At 46.4% G+C, this 22,000-nt stretch overlaps 1 protein-coding gene across 1 annotated transcript; it reads left to right on the plus strand.

Moving 5' to 3' along the window:
• The first annotated feature begins 235 nt into the window (after nt 1-235).
• On the plus strand, nt 236-20,739 carry CYP4F12 (cytochrome P450, family 4, subfamily F, polypeptide 12). The gene is given in 13 exon segments (NM_001132660.1): nt 236-284; nt 678-876; nt 3,948-4,092; nt 5,927-5,980; nt 6,075-6,202; nt 8,076-8,197; nt 9,178-9,448; nt 10,513-10,579; nt 10,765-10,894; nt 19,526-19,659; nt 19,751-19,815; nt 20,019-20,101; nt 20,498-20,739. Coding segments are annotated over 12 exon segments (1,575 nt in total). The 5' UTR covers nt 236-284; nt 678; the 3' UTR covers nt 20,676-20,739.
• The last annotated feature ends 1,261 nt before the right edge of the window (nt 20,740-22,000 follow it).

Genomic DNA, 22,000 nt, shown 5'->3' on the forward strand with positions numbered 1-22,000 from the left:
AACCACCCCCCAACTTCCCCTGCAAACTGCCAAGAAGGTACTGAGACCTGAGAATTCAGTGCTCGTGCTGGGGCACCCTGAGCTGCACCCAGCTGGCCCAACCCCAGGTTTTGGCTGGCTGCCGAGGCACGGAAGACACACCCAGGCTGTGGGGATTGGCTGCCTCAGCCCAGCCCAGCCCAGCCCTGCCTCCTACGGCCTTCCCTAGATCAGGGGCCAGGGCCAAAGACCTCCCAGCAGAAGAGGAGAGGAGGTTGTGTAGGACAAGCTGCTCCCGACAGAAGGTACCAGGCTGGGGGTGGCAGGGCTGGAAGGTCCTGGCCTGGGATGAAGAGGGGACTGCCTAAGGCTGGGGTGGCTCCAAGATGCTGGCATGGGAAACTGGGGGTTTCCTGGTAACTGGACTCCTAGCAAACTCCCAAGGATTCAGGCTGGGCCCTTCTGGACTCTAATAGGCCCATCTCTTTCCCTTTCTGTGTGGTTACCAGGCCACTGGAGGCCACTTGGTTGTTGGTTTTGGTTGGGACTTTCTGGACTTTAGATCTCAGCTCTTGTTTACTCACCCCTGAGCCCTCCCTGCCATGCCTCCAGCAGTTCCTGACTTTGCCCCTATCCACTGTCCCCGGAGCTCTTCCCTGGGCCTCAGGACCTCACCCTCCATCCGGTCTGCCCTGCAGGATGTCGCTGCTGAGCCTCCCCTGGCTGGGCCTCAGACCGGTGGCAACGTCCCCATGGCTACTCCTGCTGCTGGTTGTGGGCTCCTGGCTACTCGCCCGTGTCCTGGCTTGGACCTATGCCTTCTATAACAACTGCCGTCGGCTCCAGTGTTTCCCACAGCCCCCAAAACGGAACTGGTTTTGGGGTCACCTGGGCCTGGTGAGTGTGACCGCAAAATGTGTCTGAGGTCTCAGGGTGGATGGACTTCCAGAGGAGCAGGAATGGGGCTCAGTGAGCTGGGTATTGATGGTGGCTGGGGTCTGTGACCCCAGAGAAGCAAGGGAGATGGCTCACTCATTCCTCTGCTCACTCACTCATTCCTCTGCTCACTCACTCATTCCTCTCCTCACTCACTTCTCTACCCACTCACTCATTCCTCTGCTCACTCACTCATTCCTCTGCTCACTCACTCATTCCTCTCCTCACTCACTTATCTACCCACTCACTCATTCCTCTGCTCACTCACTCATTCCTCTCCTCACTCATTCCTCTATCCATTCACTCATTCCTCTATCCACTCACTCATTCCTCTCCTCACTCACTCATTCCTCTCCTCACTCACTCATTCCTCTCCTCACTCTTATTCGTCTGCTCACTCGCTCATTCCTCTGCTCACTTATTCCTCTCCTCACTCACTCATTCCCCTATTCACTCACTCATTCCTCTGCCCACTCACTCATTCCTCTATCCACTCACTCATTCCTCTACCCATTCACTTATTCCTCTATCCACTCACTTTTTCTTCTCCCCACTCACTCATTCCTCTGCTCACTCACTCATTCCTCTCCTCACTCGCTCATTCCTCTCCTCACTCACTCATTCCTCTACCCACTCACTAATTGCTCTATCCACTCATTCGTTCCTCTACCCATTCACTTATTCCTCTGTCCACTCACTTTTTGCTCTCCCCACTCACTCATTCCTCTGCTCACTCACTCATTCCTCTCCTCACTCACTCATTCCTCTCCTCATTCACTGATTCCTCTACCCACCGACTCATTCCTTTCCTCATTCATTCATTCCTCTGCAGTTCCATGCCAAACCTTTCTCACCTCCCTGTCCTCCCACCTCAGCCTGCTTGGATCCTTTTCCTGCCTGTCATCCCTACCATAGTTCCCCTCCCAGAGGCTCCTGTATAGTTGTGGGGTGCACAGAGCAGGGCTCTCCTGGCATTCCACCTTCTCCACTGCTGGACTTGAAGCCTCCTGAGCCCACTATAGAGAGGCTGCTCCCTGCCTGGCCCATTTGCTTGTATCTGCCCATCTCTGGGCTGCTGCTTTCCCAAAGGAATTAGCTCTGTCTTCCTTCCCCATGGAGGGACACAGCTGGACCAGAAGAGAAGTGCAGGCAGTCTCCCACACCCTCCCCTTCCAGGGGCAATGTGCTCTTCCCCACTAAGATGTCCCAATGAGCCCTGTAGCCCAACCTGGATATAATTTGGCCACTCCCTTCCCCTTTCAGAAGCCATCTTTGACACTCCCAAACCTTGCCCTCCAACTTGGACCAGCCCTCCCCTTTGGGGGATGTGGCCTCTGTCTGCTCACTTACAAAAGGCAGGATTGATCGGCATGTCCAGAGGTGCACAGGAGGCACTAGCACAGAGCCTGGCGTAAGGGAGGCTCTCCTAGGTGGGAGCTGCCATCCTGATGGACATTAGAGTCACCTCTGCTCCCCTGGGGGCTGCTGAGAATGGAGGGCCCTCAGCATGCAGACCCTTTGTCTGTGGGAGGAACCAGTGCCCATGTAGACCAACCAGGACACAAAAGGATGTGGGAACCAGCCCTAGGGATATGTCCTGAGGCCACACTGCTGCCCACAAACCTTCTTCCATGGGGACCTTCCCATATAGCAATCCCCAGATTGAAATCAATCCAGGATGAGAAAACACATCCTCTTCAGCAGACAGCTTGTCTTCTCTCTCTGCTTTGGTATTTACCCTTGGATCTTGGGGACAGCCCCAAGAGAGAAGGAGCAGAAGTCAGCAGAAACCCCCTGCAGCTGTTGAGAATCCAGACACGCTGTTCACTGCAGAGGCTGCACCACATCCGGTGGCTGCAGGGGGACTTGCTGTGGCTCCTTCTAGGGAGGTGCATTAGTCAGGGTTCTCCCTAGAAACGGAATCTCCTTAGAAACCGATAGGGTGTTTCTTCTTACCTCTAATGCATGTATGTATGGAGACAAAAAGAGACAGAGAGATAAGAATTTATTATGGGAATTGGATAATGTGATGATGGAAGCCAAGAAGTCCCATGATATACCATCTGCAAGCCAAAAACCAGGGACACTGGTGGTGTAAATTCAGCCTGAGTCCAGAAAGGCCTGAGTCCCTGGAGTTCTGAGGGCAGGAGAAGACGGATGTTCCAGCTGCAGAAGAGAGAGCAAGTTCTTCCTTTCCTCTGCCTTTTGTCCTGTTCATGCCCTCAATGGATTGGATGGGGTCTGGCGTCTCAGGGTGGATGTACTTCCAGAGGGGTGGGACTTCCAGTAGGGGTTCAGGGAGCTGTGTATTGATGGTGGCTGGGGTCTGGGAACCCAGAGAACCAAGGGAGACGGCTCACTCATTCCTCTCCTCACTCACTCATTCCAATACCCACTCACTTATTCCTCTCCTCACTCACTCATTCCTGTCCTCACTCACTCATTCCTGTCCTCACTCACTCATTCCTCTCCTCACTCACTCATTCCTCTCCTCACTCACTCATTCATCTACCCACTCATTCCTTTCCTCACTTACTCATTCTTCTACCCACGCACTCCTTCCTCTCCTCACTCACTCATTCCTCTACCCATGCACTCATTCCTCTCCTCACTCATTCCTCTACCCATGCACTCATTCCTCTCCTCACTCATTCCTTCCTCTCCTCACTCACTCATTCCTCTGCTCACTCACTCATTCCTCTGCTCACTTTCATTCCTCTCCTCACTCACTCATTCCTCTCCTCACTCACTCATTCCTCTACCCATGCACTCATTCCTCTCCTCACTCATTCCTTCTTCTCCTCACTCACTCATTCCTCTGCTCATTCACTCATTCCTCTCCTCACTCACTCATTCCTCTACACCTACTGTTTCCATCCTGTTTACCTTCAAGTGCTAATCTCTTCTCAAACACCCTCACAGACACACACAGCAATAATGTTTGACTGGCTATCTGGACATCCCTTAGCCCAGTCTAGTGGACACCTAGAATTAACCATTATAGGAGGTGACGGCCCTTGACTTGCTTTCAGATCACTCCTACAGAGGAGGGCTTGAAGAACTCGACCCAGATGTCGGCCACCTATTCCCAGGGCTTTACGATATGGCTGGGTCCCATCACCCCCTTCATCGTTTTATGCCACCCTGACACCATCCGGTCTATCACCAATGCCTCAGGTACCCATGCAGAGCTTGTGGTGGTGGGTGCCAGGCCAAGCTTCTGTGTGGTCTCTGCCGTACCCAGGTCCCTCCTTGAGTACTCGTGCCCCTCATTGAGACTTCCATCTCAATGTCTTCTCCCTCCATTGCCATCTGCTCCCTGCCTTGGTGTTCTGGGCACCACTGGGGCCCCAAGAGGCCTCAATTCAGGGCCCTTTCTTGAAGGAACCCCCATGCTTGAGGACACGGGTCTAGACAGAGACATTTCCAGCTTCATGGGGTCAGAAACGGGCAATAGAGAGATGGGTGGGACAACACAGAGAACTGAGTGTCTGCTGGGGCAGGCTGGAAGGTTTCCTGGAGGAAGAGTTGTTGGAGCTGAGTCTGGACGAATAAGTAGGATTTTTTAAGTGTGGGGCAGGATGATGCAGTTGGCATCATTGGTATTTGGGGGCCCGGCCAGTCCTGGCACCAGCCTTGCCCATCCCTCAGTCCAGAGCGGCAGGAGGATTTGTGGCTGGTGGAGAATCTGGGCTGCTATTTATGTGACATCCACCTATGATGGGTCAGTTCCTTCTACCTCATCCTATCACTCATCCATCCTGAGTTTCCTGCTCTCCTCCTACAGGCTTCAGGATTCTCCGATAGGAGAACCCACACTAGCTGCTTGATCTCCCCTTGCTCTCTGCTCTTCTAGTCCTTGGACACACCAGGCTGAGCTAGGGAAGTGGCAGCATCCCACAAAAACTATGGCTCTGACCCCAAAATCCTTAGTGACTCTGTGCAGGTCACCAGCTCTCTGGCTGCTGAGGTCTCTTTCAATTGTGAGTGATGGAAACTCAACTTCGTGTGCTCTAAGCAAATAAAGAGAATCAAAGGAGTGTAAAGTTCAGGGAGGGTGGTCTTCAGGCATGGCTGAATCCAGGTGTCAATGAACACTATCAGGAATCTGTCTCCTTTTCTTAATTTCACCATTTCTCTGCATCACTTTTTCTTTTAAGGCAGCCTTTCTCTTATGATGCCAACAATGGGTCCTAGCAGCTCAGTTCTTGTCAGAAAGCTCACCTTTCCCCCAGGGGTCTCATAAATAGCCTACAGTTTCAATATTATACCTGGTTATATCTTTTCTGTTTAACCTGGGATCATATGGAGAAGTCATCATATGTGTGGCTCAGCTGTGGCCGAGGACACTTGGGGCATGTCAGAGACTTTCCGGTTCTTCTCTGACATGTGATTTGAAATTGTCTTTTCTCCTCCTTGTCATCTCTTGGCCATGTTTGTAGCTTGTCCAAGGTCTGGGAGCTAGGGTCTCTTTGGAATTGTCAGAGTTATTATTTTAGTCTTCCTGAGCCAGGTTTCAGAATCCATTCCAATCACGCTTGAAGAAAACTCTTGGTTACACCTGGGACATGTCCGGGACATTTAAGAAATCATATTTAAACCCTATCTGGGGCCTGTCTGTGGGGTACACAGAGGTCATGTTAGACTATCTCAGGTCCATGTCAGGAGATGACAGAGTGCTGTGGCAGACAGGGTGTTCGAGGTCTTTTAAAGGTATTTTGTAGAGTGTGGAGCTGTGCTCGGTTGTTGCAGAACATGTTGGGATATATAGGAGCCATATCAAGGCATGCTGGGGTGTGCTATGACCTGTTAGGTTGTGTCATAGCTTTACTGTGCTGTTGCAGCCTGGGCTGGTCCTTCTTCCTCTATCCTCCCTTCGTCCTTTGCCCTTGGCCCCCTTCCTGCTATGCTGGGCATGGAGTAGGGAAAGTGCTGGTAGGGAGCCTCCCCCTACACCTGAAGTTCCTCTCTTGCCCTCTGCATGGCCCCTGATGGTCCTCATTCATGCCAGCTGCCATTGCGCCCAAGGATGATCTCTCCATCAGGTTCCTGAAGCCCTGGCTGGGTGAGTACCTGCAGGTGAAAGGGGTTGGGGACAACCTTGCAGGGAGGGTGGGGGAAGTGCTGCTCTTGCCCACTGTCCTTGGCTGCCCTACTAGGAGAAGGGATACTGCTGAGTGGCGGTGACAAGTGGAGCCGCCACCGTCGGATGCTGACGCCCGCCTTCCATTTCAACATCCTGAAGTCCTATATAACGATCTTCAACAAGAGTGCAAACATCATGCTTGTGAGTCCCTTGAACTCTGGGTCCCAGCTGGAGTCTTGGGGTGGAGGGACCATGGACACATCTGGTCTGGAATTTTGGCTCTTCTGGGTGGCACTGGGCCATTGCTCTTCCTCTCTGAGCCTTGGTTTTCTCATCTGCAAAATGGGGATGATAATCCCTACTTAAAAGAGCATTTACTTGGCACACAGTAGGTTCTCAGAAGGTGTTAGTTTCTGTGTTTTTCTCACAGAATCCCTGTAAACTCAAGAGAGTAAAAATGAAGATTGCGTAGTAGTCATTGCTGATTACAAACCACTTCAGAACTCACTGGCTTAGAGCAATAAGGGTTTACGATTGCTAACGAGTCTGTGAGACAGCTGGCCAGTTCTTCTGGATGTGGAAGGGATCACTCTTGGCACATGAGCAGCTGTGGGTCAGGTGGGCAGCTTTGCTGATCCTGGCTCAGTTCATTCACATGTTTGGGGCTTCAGTACCTTCAGACTGATCTGGGATGGCCCCAGTTGTGACACCCGGACTTTCTCCCATGTGATTCTCTGCCTCCAGAAGGCACGCTGTTGTTCACATGGCAGAGACTGGGTTCCGAGAAGCTGAGAGGAGGCTGCAATGTCTGTGGACATTGTCTCTTCAATGCTTCAAAGTTCAACCAGGTTTGAGTCTATTAGAGTTATTACATCATCATTTCACCACATTGTACTGGCCAAAGAAAGTCGAAAGTCAAAAGTCCAGTACAGACTCAAAGGGGTGTAAAATAGAATTAATCTCTTAATGGGAGTTGCTAAAAAATTTCTGTGGAAAGGGTATGAATACAGGGAGAAGTGAAGAATTAGGGGTCAGGATTTTGTGAAGTGTCTAGGATGCTTTTTTAAATATGCAAGCTGATAAGTTAGCTTGTTACTGTCTCATGCATTCTAACAGACTCCTGGGTCAGAGACAAAGGGTAGTTGATTACTCATGGCACAATAAGCAATATGTACTTCTTGTTGGTTTGTATCCTTTTTCTGAGTCAACCTAAATTCCATGGGGGTCACACTGGTGGGCCTCTACATTAGCCTGCTCATGCAGTACATTGCATGACAGACAATGGGCATTAGGCTTAGGGAATCTACTTTAATAGTGGCAGAAACAAGCCTGATATTGGTCCAGGGGGAGTCATTGCCTTATCGCTCCAGGTTGTTATCTGCAAACACAACTCTGAGAAATGGCTCAGGTAAGAACATCACGGTCTTGTATTGGTGGCATACCCAGCAAGGATGCTCAGGGCTGTTGAAGAAGTGCCTCTTCCAACACAGGGATATTTTTGAAATGAATTTATTACAATGGAGATGAATAAAGCAAACATTTACTCATCATATGCCTGAGAAAATGTCATGTCCCAGTGCCAGGATATAAGTTGTCTAATTCAATTTTAATAACCCTGTGAGGTTATGGCTATTTTTGTCCTATTGCAGATGATGAACTGAGGGCCAGAGGGATTAGGGAGCTGGACAGAGTTCAACCAGCCAGGAAGTGGGCTAGGAGTGGTGGAGGAGAGATTCTGTCCTGGTTTATCTGGCCCCAAAGCAGATCACCTTGACCGTTATTGAATATTTGACAGGTGAGACCTAGAGGAGGGCAATAGGTTGACCAAGGGCACACAGAGCATAGAAGACAGAGCTGAGACTTGAATGCTGGTCTCTTGACTCCAAGCCATGGGTCTTTGTCTCCTAATACTAACAGTTTCTGCTCGCATCCAAGTCTGGTCCTTGCTGGCAATAGGTTCCTAGGGCAGAGAACCAGGAGGCTGGTTGTCGGGAGTCCATCCTGATTTTTTGGACTGGGAAGGGGCACAAAGGAGGCAGGGCCCAGCTCTAGCTGTCTTCCCTTCTCTGGCCAGGACAAGTGGCAGCACCTGGCCTCAGAGGGCAGCAGTCGTCTGGACATGTTTGAGCACATCAGCCTCATGACCTTGGACAGTCTGCAGAAATGCATCTTCAGCTTTGACAGCCATTGTCAGGAGTGAGTTCCTTCCCAGGGCCTGGGATGTGAATCCACGGATCAAAGGGAGTAAGTTGGGGAGGGAGGAATGAGCAAAGTAACCAGAAGTACCTTTTGGGAGGATTTGTATCATAGCTGTGCTTTGAAGGTTGAGGAAGAGGAGAAAGTGCTGTCTTTCCAGGTAGGTAGAAATATGTGTGTAAAAGCAAGAAGGTTAGGATGAGCCAAGCATGTGCAAGAGACGGTAGAAATGAGGTTGTGGAAGTAGGGGCTAGATATTAAGGGCACTGAAAATCAGGAAAAGTGGTATGAAGTTTATCAAGAGATTTCCAGAGAGCTTTTGTAGTTTCAGCTGATGATGGATGTGGTAAGAGCTGAGCTGTGTGGGAAACTGATAGCCCGCCATCACGCCCAGCTAATTTCTGTATTTTTAGTAGAGACGGGGTTCGCCATGTTGTCCAGGCTGGTCTCGAATTCCTGACCTCAGGTGATCTGCCCTCTTTGGCCTCAGAAAGTGTTGGGATTAGAGGCATGAGCCACTGTGCCCGGCTGCTCCTTCTTTCTTACAGGGTGAAAGAGAGAGGGGGAGAGAGAGAGAGAGACAGAGAGAGAGAGAGAAAGAGAGAGAGAGTTGGTTATGCTGGGGGCTGGAGCAGGGCTGAACTGGAAGAGGATGAAGTCTGAGTTGTGTGGACAGTTTTGGTAAGGAAAATGATCAGTACTGCATACTGGATGGGAGACAGAGGAGAGAAACATGGTGTCCAAACTATACTCTAGGTGCCTAGGTGCATGGAGATAGCTCTCTCAGAGATAGGATGCAGGGAGAGAAGACAGTCTAGAGAGTCAGTCTCATGACTGATACCCACCATGTATCTCTAGGACCATCTATTTCTAGATACTCAGTTTCCTGATGGGAGGTAGCCCCTGGCTGCTGGTGGGAGGTGTTCATGGGACTTTGCATATGTTACATTGTTGCCTCCCTTTCTGTCCCTGCCCTGCAGGAGGCCCAGTGAATATATTGCCACCATCTTGGAGCTCAGTGCCCTTGTAGAGAAAAGAAGCCAGCATATCCTCCAGCACATGGACTTTCTATATTACCTCTCTCACGACGGGCGGCGCTTCCACAGGGCCTGCCGCCTGGTGCACGACTTCACAGATGCCGTCATCCGGGAGCGGCGTCGCACCCTCCCCACTCAGGGTATTGATGATTTTCTCAAGGACAAAGCCAAGTCCAAGACTTTGGATTTCATTGATGTGCTTCTGCTGAGCAAGGTAGGTTTCTCTACGATATGAATTTAGGTGAGAGAATAGAGCTTCATGTCAAATGTCAGGTGAAATAAATTGGTTTTGATCCAAAGGGCACCGGGAGCCATGGAAGATGCTTGAGAAAGGGAAGGTCACAGATAGGTTTTAGAGATGACTTTATTGCATGCAGCCCACAGGGCACTGCTAATTCTGAAACTGTGAAGAGCATGAGATTTTATTCAACTTACAAGTTGTGAAAGTGTGTCAGTCTTTCACATTTTTATGTGTATCTATATGTCTATGTCTTTGTCTATGTCTGTATCTATGATAAAAGATGCACCAAACCCCTGAATCACAGCAGCCCATTAATTATTTACAACAATAACAGCAGGTGGAGTAGGATGGTAGTGCTGGCTCCCCATTCCTAGGGCAACACAATGTTTTTAACTGTATATGCACAAGAATTTGCACCATAGGAGAGGGGCCCCCACGTTATGAGTCTTATAGCTTATATAGGACAGCTAGCTCATATGCTCCTTCTTTATTACAGGGTGAAAGTTAGAGACAGAGAGAGAGAGAGAACGCTTTGTTCTGGAGTATAAACTACTCCTCTCCTGTAAGATGGCAATTTCTATAGTTTTATAACCCAAATATCTTCTGGAAAGATAAGATTCTCTCAGTTTACCACTCTAGAATGTGAGCAAATATTTTTGGAGCAATACATAATTTCTAACCTCCAAGGCAAACTGCCATTCAAATATCCTGTACCCCAGGTTGCCAGTATCTTTTTCTCTGAAAGTCTGTATTATGCAGAAAAATGAAAATATTTGAGAACCATTGATTCCTGCCACCAGGGTCCAAAGAGGAGGCAAAGGATCTGGGGAAAGCCCTTGGAGTTGGGGCTCTGGTGATGGTGAACAAGAGAGATCTAGACGTGCAGAGTGCATCTGAGTTTCTGGAAGATCAGAGATTCAGAGATTATCTCAGGGTAGACTCCGGAGTCTCAGAGATAGTATAATTTGTGTGTGTGTGTGTGTGTGTGTGTGTCTATGTGTGTGTGTGTGTGTTTGTGTGTCTTGCTTTCTCTTCAGGATGAAGATGGAAAGGCGTTGTCAGATGAGGATATAAGAGCAGAGGCTGACACCTTCATGTTTGGAGGTGAGGGTCCCAGTGTGGGACTACAGTGGGGACAGAGGTCCCTCCATCTCAGGATCTGGGTGGGTGGACCCTGGATCACTCCATTCTGCCCAACTTCCCCCTCCCTCCATCCTCCTGAGGGCCTCAATATCTGGGCACTGTCCACCCTCTGGTGCCGAAGCCAAGCTTACCTGGCTGCTCCTCAGGCCATGACACCACGGCCAGTGGTCTCTCCTGGGTCCTATACAACCTTGCGAGGCACCCAGAATACCAGGAGCGCTGCCGACAGGAGGTGCAAGAGCTTCTGAAGGACCGCGATCCTAAAGAGATTGAATGGTGAGTGCAGGTTCTTCTGGCCTGTTCCTGAGCCCATCATTTGTTCTGCTCCCCAAGTGAGGAGGGGTGGAGTTGTTTTGTTGATCCTTCCACTATTGCTTAGTGGGTATAAAAGCAGAGGACCACAGGCAGGGCTTGATACCAAACCTGACTGTCAGGGGAAAGGTTGCAGGCCTTTAGGACCAAAAGACCCGGGCTGCTAAGAGAATTGGTGACAATATGTGAGGACAGATAATGCTACTTTGCACATGTTCAGCAAATGAACTTCTCCTCCACTCTCTCTCTGTTCTCCCAGAAATATCAGTTTTTTCGAACATCCTCACTTCTTGAATGTTTGCTCAGGTAGGGAGGGGAAGTTGTTTTTGTCAATTCTTCCATTATTGCTTAGTAGTACTAGGAGCAGAGCACAGAGGCAGAACTTGGTATCCAGCTTGGCTAGCAGGGGAAAGTTTTCAGACTTTTGGGACAGAGAGTCCTAGCCTGCTGAGAGAACTAGGGACAATATATGAAGGCAGATGATGACACCTAGACATGTTCAGTCAATGAATTTTCCCTTCACTCCTTTCTTGTTTTCTCTGAATTATCATTTTTTTCAAACATCTTTACTTCCTGAATGTTTGCTCTTCTGTTCCCTAATTCCTACCCTCCAGTCCAGTCCAGGGAGTCCTAAGGGAGACCTGGGGGTAAAAGTCATCTATCTTTTGTCTAGAACACCTGCATTGTTCATCCATTCAGTCTTCATTCAGCAAACTCTTCTACATGCCTTTCCATTGCCAGTTCTGTTCCCAGCACCTTTCTGTGCTCTGGAGACCTGGAAAGAACCCTGCCTATGGATGTGTTTTCCAGGTACTCCCAGCCTAGTAGGAACAGTCCCACCGCAAGACATTCCCAGTCCACATGGGCAAGGATGGAGTTGAGAGCAGGAGAAGCATGGCTGGGAGTACAGAAAGTGTTATAGAAAGTGTTTTAAGCCAGATCTAGTGGCTGTCACTTGTGATACCAAGTACCAAGGAGGCTGAAGTGGGAGAATCACTTGAGGTCAGGTTTAAGATCAACCTGGACAATATAGAAAGAACCCACTTCTAAAAAAGTAAAAAACCAAAATAATAAAGTGCTTCAACTGAAACCCTGAATGGTGATCAGTGGGTGTTTGGATGCAGTAGTGCCCTAGGTCAAAAAGGGAGCCTGGGCAAAAATGCAAAAAGAGGGAGCAGGAGAGAGGGAGAAGAGTGAAAGAGAGGTTTGTGTGTCGGGGAAGGAGATGGTTATAAAGTGAGGAAGAAGTAAGAGGGAGGAAAAGTGAGGGACAGCAAGATAAAGAGAGGAGGGAAGAGAGAAGGAGACAGAGAGAGAATGAGAGAGAAAGGAACTGAGTTGTGATGAGATAATAACTATGGAAGTGAAAGCAGTCTGGCTGTGGAAGATATGGGAAAATGGTAATGGCTTCCACTTTAACCCAAAGGCAATGGGGAGCTATAACAAGTGGTTGAGCAGGAGAGGAACAGGTCATATCTGGGCACCAGAAAGATCTTTTCAGAGCTACTGTGGAGAGAGGACCAGCTGTAGAATGAAGTCCCAGTGAAGACATTCTGGGACTTGAGCCAGGCCAGGGGCTGGGGATGGAGAGGAGGCAATGGACTAGACATGTGTTTTGGAGGCCGTGTCCTCCCGTCCAAGCCTTTGCTCAGCACAGCAGTCCTAAAAGGTGGCAACACTTTTTATGCTTTTAAAAACCAAGATATCAAGTAATATTGTGCACTTTGTAAACAAAAAAGGTGTCTAAGGCACTTATAAAAATGAGCTTTCCTCACGCCTGTAATCCCAGCACTTTGGGAGGCCGAGGCGGGTGGATCACGAGGTCAGGAGATCAAGACCATCCTGGTTAACAAGGTGAAACCCCGTCTCTACTAAAAATACAAAAAATTAGCCGGGCATGGTGGCAGGTGCCTGTAGTCCCAGCTACTCGGGAGGCTGAGGCAGGAGAATGGTGTGAACCCAGGAGGCGGAGCTTGCAGTGAGCTGAGATTGCGCCATTGCACTCCAGCCTGGGCAACAGAGCAAGACTCTGTCTCAAAAAAAAAAAAAAAAAAAAAAAAGAGCTTCCTTCTTAACTCTTACCCTAGTAGTTTCTACCATCAATGGTTTTGTGTGTGTCCCTCCAGAAAATGGCTATCCTGATGCCCACTTTATATGAACACAGACTTCTTCTATACAAATAAGAGTGTATAAAATAGACACAGTATTTTTTCCCAAGATGGTGGGTTGGAGGCAATGTCAGTATGCCTCTCCCATGTGGAAGGACAGAATAGTGTGTAGAGATTCACAGTGTAAGCTTTCTTTTCCCAAGAAACAACACAGGGACTTAACAGGAAAACCGGAAGAATCCACAGACCCTTCAAAAGAAGCTACAGGCTGCATCCTACTCTGTGAGACAGGTGAAAAACTGTGAATCCCCAGAGTGTGAGAGGGGGAGAGACTGCCTCCAGGGTACACATCTTCACTGGGGAATCTGAAAATCCAGACCACAGGAGAAGGCCTTAACTCTATCCAGGGCTTGAACTGATTTAGGGAGTGGTAAGAAATATAAAAGTAGAAGCAGCAGCAGGAAGTCCCTTGCAGGCATTCACAATCTCCAGCTTGGACTGAGGGAAGCCATTCCTTATTGTATCTCACAGGGGACCTTAGGGAAGTCAGACAACTAGCTCAGGCGAGGTCACAGGTTGAATGAAATGCCCAAATGAATTTCTTGATATAACCTCGAGTGGGGATGAACTTCCTTGACCAGAACCCGGGAGGCAAGCAGGAAGTGTGCTGCAGACAGGAGTTCAGAAGCTGGGTGCCTGGCCTTGGACAGGGACAAAAAAGGGCATGGCCTGAAAGCATTGCTATTTCTGTGGGAAAAGCTTAGGCCTGGGGCAGGGCTGAGTTCTGTGCACAGACTGCCTGGATCTAAATCCAGTGCTATGAGTGGAACACTGCAGGTGTGAGACCCACCTCGTGCCAACTGCACGGGAGCTAGATGAGGCTTACTGCCACCTGCTACTCTCCACTCCCTTGTCAAACTCTTCTGTGAGGCAGAGGCAGTTATACTCACCTCTGGAACATTACCCCAGTGACCTGAGAACCGCCCTCTGACTCTCACAGGGCAAAACAAACAAACAAACAAAAAAACAGTTGCAAAAAAAAAAATACCTAGGAATATACTTAACCAAGGAGGTTAAAGCTGTCTACAAGGAGAACTACAAAACAGTGCTGGACAAAACCACAGATGACACAAACCAATGAAAACACATCCCATGTTCATGGATTGGAAGATTCAATATTGTGAAAATGATCATAGTGCAAAGCAATCTACAGATTTAATGCAATGCCTATGAAAATACCTTCATCGTTTTTCACAGAACTGGGAAAAGCAATTCTAAAATTCATATGGAACCAAAACAGAGCCTGTGTAGTCAAAACAATACCAAGCAAAAAGAAAAAATTTGGAGGCATCACATTACCGGACTTCAAATTACATTACAAGGCTACAATTACCAAAACAGCATGGTACTAGTATAAAAGTAGGCGTTTAGATGAATGGAACAGAAAGGAGGACCCAGAAATAAAGCCAAATACTTACAGCCAACTGATCTTTGACAAAGCATACAAAAACATAAATTGGGGAAAGACACCCTATTCAATAAATGGTGCTGGGAAAACTGGACAACCACATGTAGAAAAATGAAACCGCATCCCCATCTCTCACCCTGTACAAAAATCAAAGGCTTAAATCTAAGACAGAAACCATAACAATTCTATAAGATAACCTTGGAAAAACTCTTTTGGACATTGGCCTAGGCAAAGAATTCGTGACCAAGACCACAAAAGCAAATGCAACAAAACCAAAAATAAATCAGTGGAACTTAATTAAACTAAAAAGCTTCTGCACAACCAAATAATAATAATAATAATAATAGCAGAGTTAACAGACAATCTACAGAGTGGGGGAAAATATTTGCAAACTATGCATCTGACAAAGGGCTAGTATCCAGAATCTACAAGGAATTCAAACAACTCAGCAAGGAAAAAAAACCCAAACAATTAGTTCCATCAAAAAGTGGGCAAAGGGCATGAACAGATAATTCTCAAAAGAAGATACACAAACAGCCATGAAACATATGAAAAAATGCTCAACATCACTGATCATCAGGGATATGCAAATTAAAACCACAATGAAATACCACCTTGTTTCTACAAGAATGGCCATAATTAAAAAGTCAAAAAACAATAGATGTTGTGGATGTGGTGAAAAGTGAATGCTCATACACTACTGTGAAAATTAACATAACCTCTGTGGAAAACAATAAGGATACTCCTTAGAGAACTAAAAGTAAATCTATCATTCCATCCAGCAATCTCACTACTAGGTATCCACCCAAAAGAAAAGTGATTATATGAAAAAGACACATGCACACGCATGCTTATAGTAGCACAATTCACAATTGTAAAGATATGGAACCAACCTAAGTGCCCATTGACCAATGAGTGGATAAAGAAAATGTGGCATATATACACAATGGAATACTACTCAGTCATAAAAAGGAATGAAATAATGTCTTTTGCCACAACTTGGATGGAGTTGGAGGCCATTATTCTAAGTGAAGTAACTCAAGAATAGAAAACCAAATACCATATATTTTCACCTATAAGTGGGAGCTAAGCTGTGAGGACACAAATACAGAGTGATATAATGAGCTTTGGAGACTCGGAGAGCAAGGTTGGGAACCGGGTAAGGGAGAAAAGACTACATATTGGGGACAGTATACACTGCATGTGTGATGGGTGCACTAAAACCTCAGAATTCACCACTACAGAAATCATCCATGTAACCAAACCACTTATCCCAAATGCTATTGAAATAAAAGGAAATAAAGAAGAGACAGATCTGCACATTAACAATATATCTTTGGGAGCTTTTCTTTTCTTTTTCTAAAAATATGAGTTTTGGAAAATTAGTTTGTTTTTATTTTTAATTGACAAATTTTAATTATATATATTTATGGGGTGCAATGTGATATGATACATGTATACAATGTGGAATGATTAAGTCAATTTAATAAACATACCCATCATCTCATATACTCATCAGTTTTGTGGTGAGAATATTTGAAATTTGCTCTTTTCGCAATTTTGAGAAATTTATTATTATTAACTGTAGTCACCATGCATTTAATAGATCTCAAAACTTATTCCTCCTAATGGAAACCTGTACCCTTTGACCAATGTCTTTCCATTCTTTCTTCCTCCCTTCTCTGGTAACCACCATTCTCTTCTTGGTTTCTATGATTTCTGTGTTAATTATTTCAGATCTCACAGGTAATTAAGGTCGCGTGCTGTTTGTCTCTTTGTGCCTGGCTCATTTCACTTAGCATAATGTCCTTCAGGTTCTTCCAGGTTGCCACAAATGAAAGAATTTTCTTCTGTTTTAAGGCTGACTAGCATTCCATTTTGTATATATACACCACATGGAAAATGAGTTTTGAATTACAAAAGCAATGATGAGAATAGTTTCTTCTTGCCCTCAATGAGACATTACAGATAGACAAGGGTTATTCTTGACATTCCTGCTACCCCACCTAATATCCTCCCTTTCTCCAAGGGGGCCTGTTGAGATACTCAGTTGTCATCTATCTGTCTGTCTGTTTACATCTATCTACATATCTTTCTATCATCGATCTCCTCTTATATTCCTTATATTTTTTGTCCTATGGTATTTACATATATGGACATTTGGGAACATGTTTTTTTCCACTCAATACTGTGTCTGATAGCTATTTTTTCTGAGTGCTGAATAGCATTCCATGTTTTATTTGGCCCATTCCTTTCTTGAAGACACTTGTGTAAACATTTCCAATCATTGTAGATATGGCCAATTTGCATTCCAGAGTTTCTGTACTGATTTAGCTTCTGGTCTGCATTGTGTGACAGGACTAGTGATCCTTTTTTTCTCCTTTTGTGTAGCTGTATAGTATTCCATTGTGTGGATGTTTATCTAAACATCTCCCCATCCATGTATATTTGGCTTGTTTCATCCTTTTGCTAAATTAAACGTGTGCAATCGGCATGTGTGTACAGTGAGCATTGCTCATATGTATAAGCATCACTGCAGGACAAATTCCCAAAAGTGCAATTGTTGAATCAAAGACAAGTTGCCTTCTACAATTGTAATAATGATTGCAAATCCATCTCTATATTAGGGGAGTTTGATGGCACTAGCTTTCCCACAATTTTGCCAATAGTATTATTGTATTATTAAATTTAAAATTTTTATCCAACTTCATATTTCATCTTTTAATGGGCATTTTCTTAAATAAGAGTGAGAAAGAACATTCTTTGCCCAGGTTGATAAGCCATTTATTTTCTTTCTATGGGAGTGGTCATCTGATATTTTCTGCTGTTTTTCTTTGGGTTCTTTTTTCTTATTTACTTATAAGAATGTGTATCACAATTAATTTTTTTCTGTATTTTGTTGCAAAAGATTGCCTTTTGACTTTTTTGGGGGGTACTTTTGGTTAATTTTTATGAAGTTACATTTGTCCATATTTTCTTTTGTACCACACTACCCATCTATTTCCCAGAGTTTTGTGAGGCTTCCTTTGGCAGATGGGAAGTTTTCACTTATTCACATGTCCGTCTCTGACCTTTTTAGTCTTTTGAATGCATCCGTTTTTATGGCATTGCCAGACTATTTTTATTACTGTGACTTTTCTTTTTTCTTTTTTTGAGATGGAGTCTAGCTTTGTCGCCCAGGCTGGAGTGCAGTGGTGCGATCTCAGCTTACTGAAACCTCCTGCCTCCCTGGTTCAAGCTATTCTCCCGCCTCAGCCTCCCAAGTAACTGGGACTACAGGCACCCTCCACCACGCCTGGCTAATTCTTGTATTTTAGGTAGAGATGAGGTTTCACCACGTTGGTCAGGCTGGTCTCAAACTCTTGAGCTCAAGTGATCCACCCACCTCGGCCTCCCAATACTCTGACTTTCTAATAGATTTTAATATCTGGCAGAGTGGCTTTTTTTGTTGTTGTTAAATCAACCCTTGCAAACATTTGTTGTGTGATAAAGTGTATGTTTTATTTGGATTGAGGGAAATTTATAATGAAATACAGAGATTTCATGTTTCTTTTTAAGTTTAATCCAGGTATTTTATATTATTATGACTAGTATCTTTTCTTCTATTATCTTTTCATTTGATGGTTATTTCTACATGGTAAAACTAATGATTTATGCATATAAATTCTATGCCCAATGAACATAGTATATGCTAAAGATGGCATTGTGTATCAAGAGAAAAAATATAGATAGTTAAGTAAAAGCTCTTGGGGCAACTGGAAAGCCTTCTGGAAAAAAGGCAACTGAACCTGGTTCTCACACCGTATGACAAGATAATGTTCAGATTAATCATTTTTTTCTAAAAGAGTCCTAAAAGCTCTAGAAGGAACCATGAGAAAATTATTTCATAGCTCCAGAGTAGGGATAACCTTATTTTGACATAAGTCCCAGGGGCTATGAAAAAGTGATAAACTGTTAAATGAGAAAAGATACAGGCCAGGCACGGTGGTTCATGCCTGTAATCCCAGTACTTTGTGAGGCCAAGGTGGGCAGATCACTTGAGATCAGGAGTTCAAGACCAGCCTTGCCAACATGGGGAAACCCCATCTCTACTAAAAAAAAAAAAAAAATTAGCTGGCTGTGGTGGTGAATGCCTGTAGTCCCAGCTACTTGGGAGGCTGAGGCAGGAGAATCACTTGAACTTGGGAGGTGGAGGTTGCAGTGAGACAAGATTGTGCCACTGCACTCCGGCCTGAGCGACAGAGACTCCATTCCCCATCCCCCAAAAAAAAGATACAGAATAGTGTCTACAGTAGATGGTGTGCTCCTATATAATTTTTTAAGATGCTTAAAATCGCCCAGAAAGCATACATTAAAAAAATAATAACCCGGCAACGTGTGGGGAGAAGTAAATGGCATTGGGCCATAGGAGTGAATTATGTTTTATAGTTTTCAAATTCTGAGCCAGATAATTGTAGATGGTATTAAAATTTTAAATAGCCACTGCAAAAGAAGAAAGATTAAACAGAAGTCAGCTCCTTTGCTGGATCTTAAATGTTTATAAACGTTTTCCAGTGGGGCCTCTAGTGTTTTCTAAGTATAAAATCACTATCTGCAAAAATGATACATTTACTACCACATTTCAAATTGCATGACTCTCTTTTTTTCCCTTGCCTAATTGCACTTGCTGGTATCTCTAGCACCATGCTAAATAACAGCAAAACATTGGATCTGGCTATTTTGTTTGTTATTCATTTGCATTTGAGTTTGCTTTCTTGCTATAGACAATATTTATTTTTATGCGAGTTTGTTAACTTTTTACCGCTGGCTTCTGAGTGTTTTCCTCAGAGTATTTATTTTTATCTATTTGGCTGAATTTTCTCTGGTACTTTTCTAATTCTCTGCTTCTCTAATTGTTTTCTGCTTTTTAAAATTCTCAAATGTTTGATCCCCGTGGAGTTTATTTTGTGATAGGGAGAAAAGGTGGAGAGTTGTGTCTTTGCTCCCTTGATAATGATTGGGGCTGGGGTGTTTCCTTAGGGACGACCTGGCCCAGCTGCCCTTCCTGACCATGTGCGTGAAGGAGAGCCTGAGGTTACATCCCCCAGCTCCCTTCATCTCCCGACGCTGCACCCAGGACATTGTTCTCCCAGATGGCCGAGTCATCCCCAAAGGTGCCCACAGCCTCAGGGGGAGGACCCTCCCCGGTAGGAAGATGGTTCCCTCAGCGGGTTCTTGTCCTGACTGCCCCTTTCTCTCCCACAGGCATTATCTGCGTCATCAATATTATAGGGGTTCATCACAACCCAACTGTGTGGCCGGATCCTGAGGTGCTGCCTTCCCCATTCACCACCACCACCCCCATCCTCTACTTTTTTGTTGTTGTTGTTAATTCCAAGGTTCCTAGTGGAGGGGGCAGGGTTTTGATGAGGAAAATCCAACATCACCTCGCCCCAACACACACACAACTGTCTCTCCAAGGCTGCTGGACATAGGAAATCCCAGGAGCAAACCTTTTTTGTCTCACCTGCAGGTCTATGACCCCTTCCGCTTTGACCCAGAGAACAGCAAGGAGAGGTCACCTCTGGCTTTTATTCCCTTCTCTGCAGGGCCCAGGTAAGAGCGCCCTGTGTCTGAGGCAGGGATGGGATGATGGGTGCGGGAGTTAAAAAAAGGGGGACACTGCAGATGGTCCCAGTTCCAGCTCTCCTTCCCTCCATTCCTTCACAGTTTACGGGAAAACGTCCATAGAATGGGGATGAGTAGGTCCTAGAGGGGTCCGCGGAGTGCTGAAAATCCCCTTCTCCATCTGCTGGTCTGAGCTGGGAGGTGGAGTCAGGCCCAGTCTCCGGGACATACAAGCCCACATGGGGGGTCCCAGGCACGCTTAGTCCTTCTCTCTATCTCTCAGGCTGAGCTGGGTGTGGTTGGGGGTCCCGGGCCAGGTTCCCGGGTTGATGGGACCCAAATGCGGGTCTTGGGCGCAGTCACAGTCCCCACTCCCGCCTGCAGGAACTGCATCGGGCAGGCGTTCGCCATGGCAGAGATGAAAGTGGTCCTGGCGTTGATGCTGCTGCACTTCCGGTTCCTGCCAGACCACACGGAGCCCCGCAGGAAGCCGGAACTGATCATGCGCGCCGAGGGCGGGCTTTGGCTGCGGGTGGAGCCGCTGAATGTAGGCTTGCAGTGACTCTCTGACCCATCCACCTTTTTTTTTTGCAGATTCGCATGAATAAAACGGTGCTGTCACCTCTGCCTGGGCCTCACTGACAGCCTGCGGGGGCTCTTGGGGACTGGGAGGCTTCAGGGAAGGGGCCTAAACTGGGTGGGTTAGGCGGGATGTTTTCCCTGAAACCAAGAACCTGACTGCCTCTTTGGCTGAGCATAGGGCCTCCATGCTTATAGCAGGGTCTCTCAGAGCCCAAGTATGGACTTTATCCTGTGGACAATATGGAGCCATGGGAGGTTTTTGAGCAGGAGAGGGACCAGGATTAAGAACGGATTTAAGAGGTACGACTGAGGCTAAGTGAGAAGCAACCATAGGGGCAGATCCTTTCTTTTGGTCTGGGAGTGTCCCAAGACCGAGGTCCCTGGCCAGTTCAAAACACAAGGATAGAAGGGTGCAGCCTTCTACCCTGGCAGGCTCTCAAGAATTCTGTTTCCTTTCTTGCTAACATCCCACCCTATGTCTCCCCCTTCCAGTTGATTGCTTTCGTGACCCCTTTCCCTAACTTCAGGCAGCTCCTATTTTTCCTCTGACTCTGCCCAGGCAGCCGGTCCATCAGCTACTATCTGAATCCTCCCCCTACTCTCTTCTGCTATGTGCCAGGCACTCTCACAAGTGTCAGGGGTTGGGCATGTCTTCACCCTTTCACTTCTAGATTCTTCCTTCATTCCCATCACTGACCCATCTTGGGGTGGGGTGCAGTCAGGAACATCTTGTTTGACCCTTGAGATTCAAAGACAGATGATTGGAAACGAAACACCATCCCAAAGGTATGGGATCTGGAGCCAGACTGTTGGGCTGAAGTCTTATCTTTGCTGTGTGACTTGAGCAAGTTAATTCCCCTCTATGCACTTCAGTTTCCTGAAACATATAATGTGGGCAATAACACTACCTAACTCAGGGTTGTCCTGAGGACAAAATTTGGAGAACTCAGAACTGTGCCTGGTGCATATTGGATGCTTAATAAATGTGGCCATTATTATGTCCTCTCTGAGAAAGTCTGGCTAATAAAGCATGTTGCCTTTCAAGATAGTTTTTTTTCTACCACGACTTTAAAGACTGTCTTGGAACTTATAGGCAAACATTCTAATATTTGTGCTCCTTGAATAATCTCTTGCCTTTTAGAGGGCTGTGAATTTAGGAGGCAATTTTTTCTAAGACTGGTTGTGGGCACCTGAAAGTGCAAGGTGGTAGGAGAAGGAAAGAAGCCTCAGTTAATGTTTTAAAATGATGTCCTGCTACAAACATTGACCTCTGTTCATAGCCTAAGGAATTCTGCACCACTGCAC

Source organism: Pongo abelii, chromosome 20 (genome assembly GCF_028885655.2).
Source record: "Pongo abelii isolate AG06213 chromosome 20, NHGRI_mPonAbe1-v2.0_pri, whole genome shotgun sequence".
NCBI lineage: Eukaryota > Metazoa > Chordata > Mammalia > Primates > Hominidae > Pongo > Pongo abelii.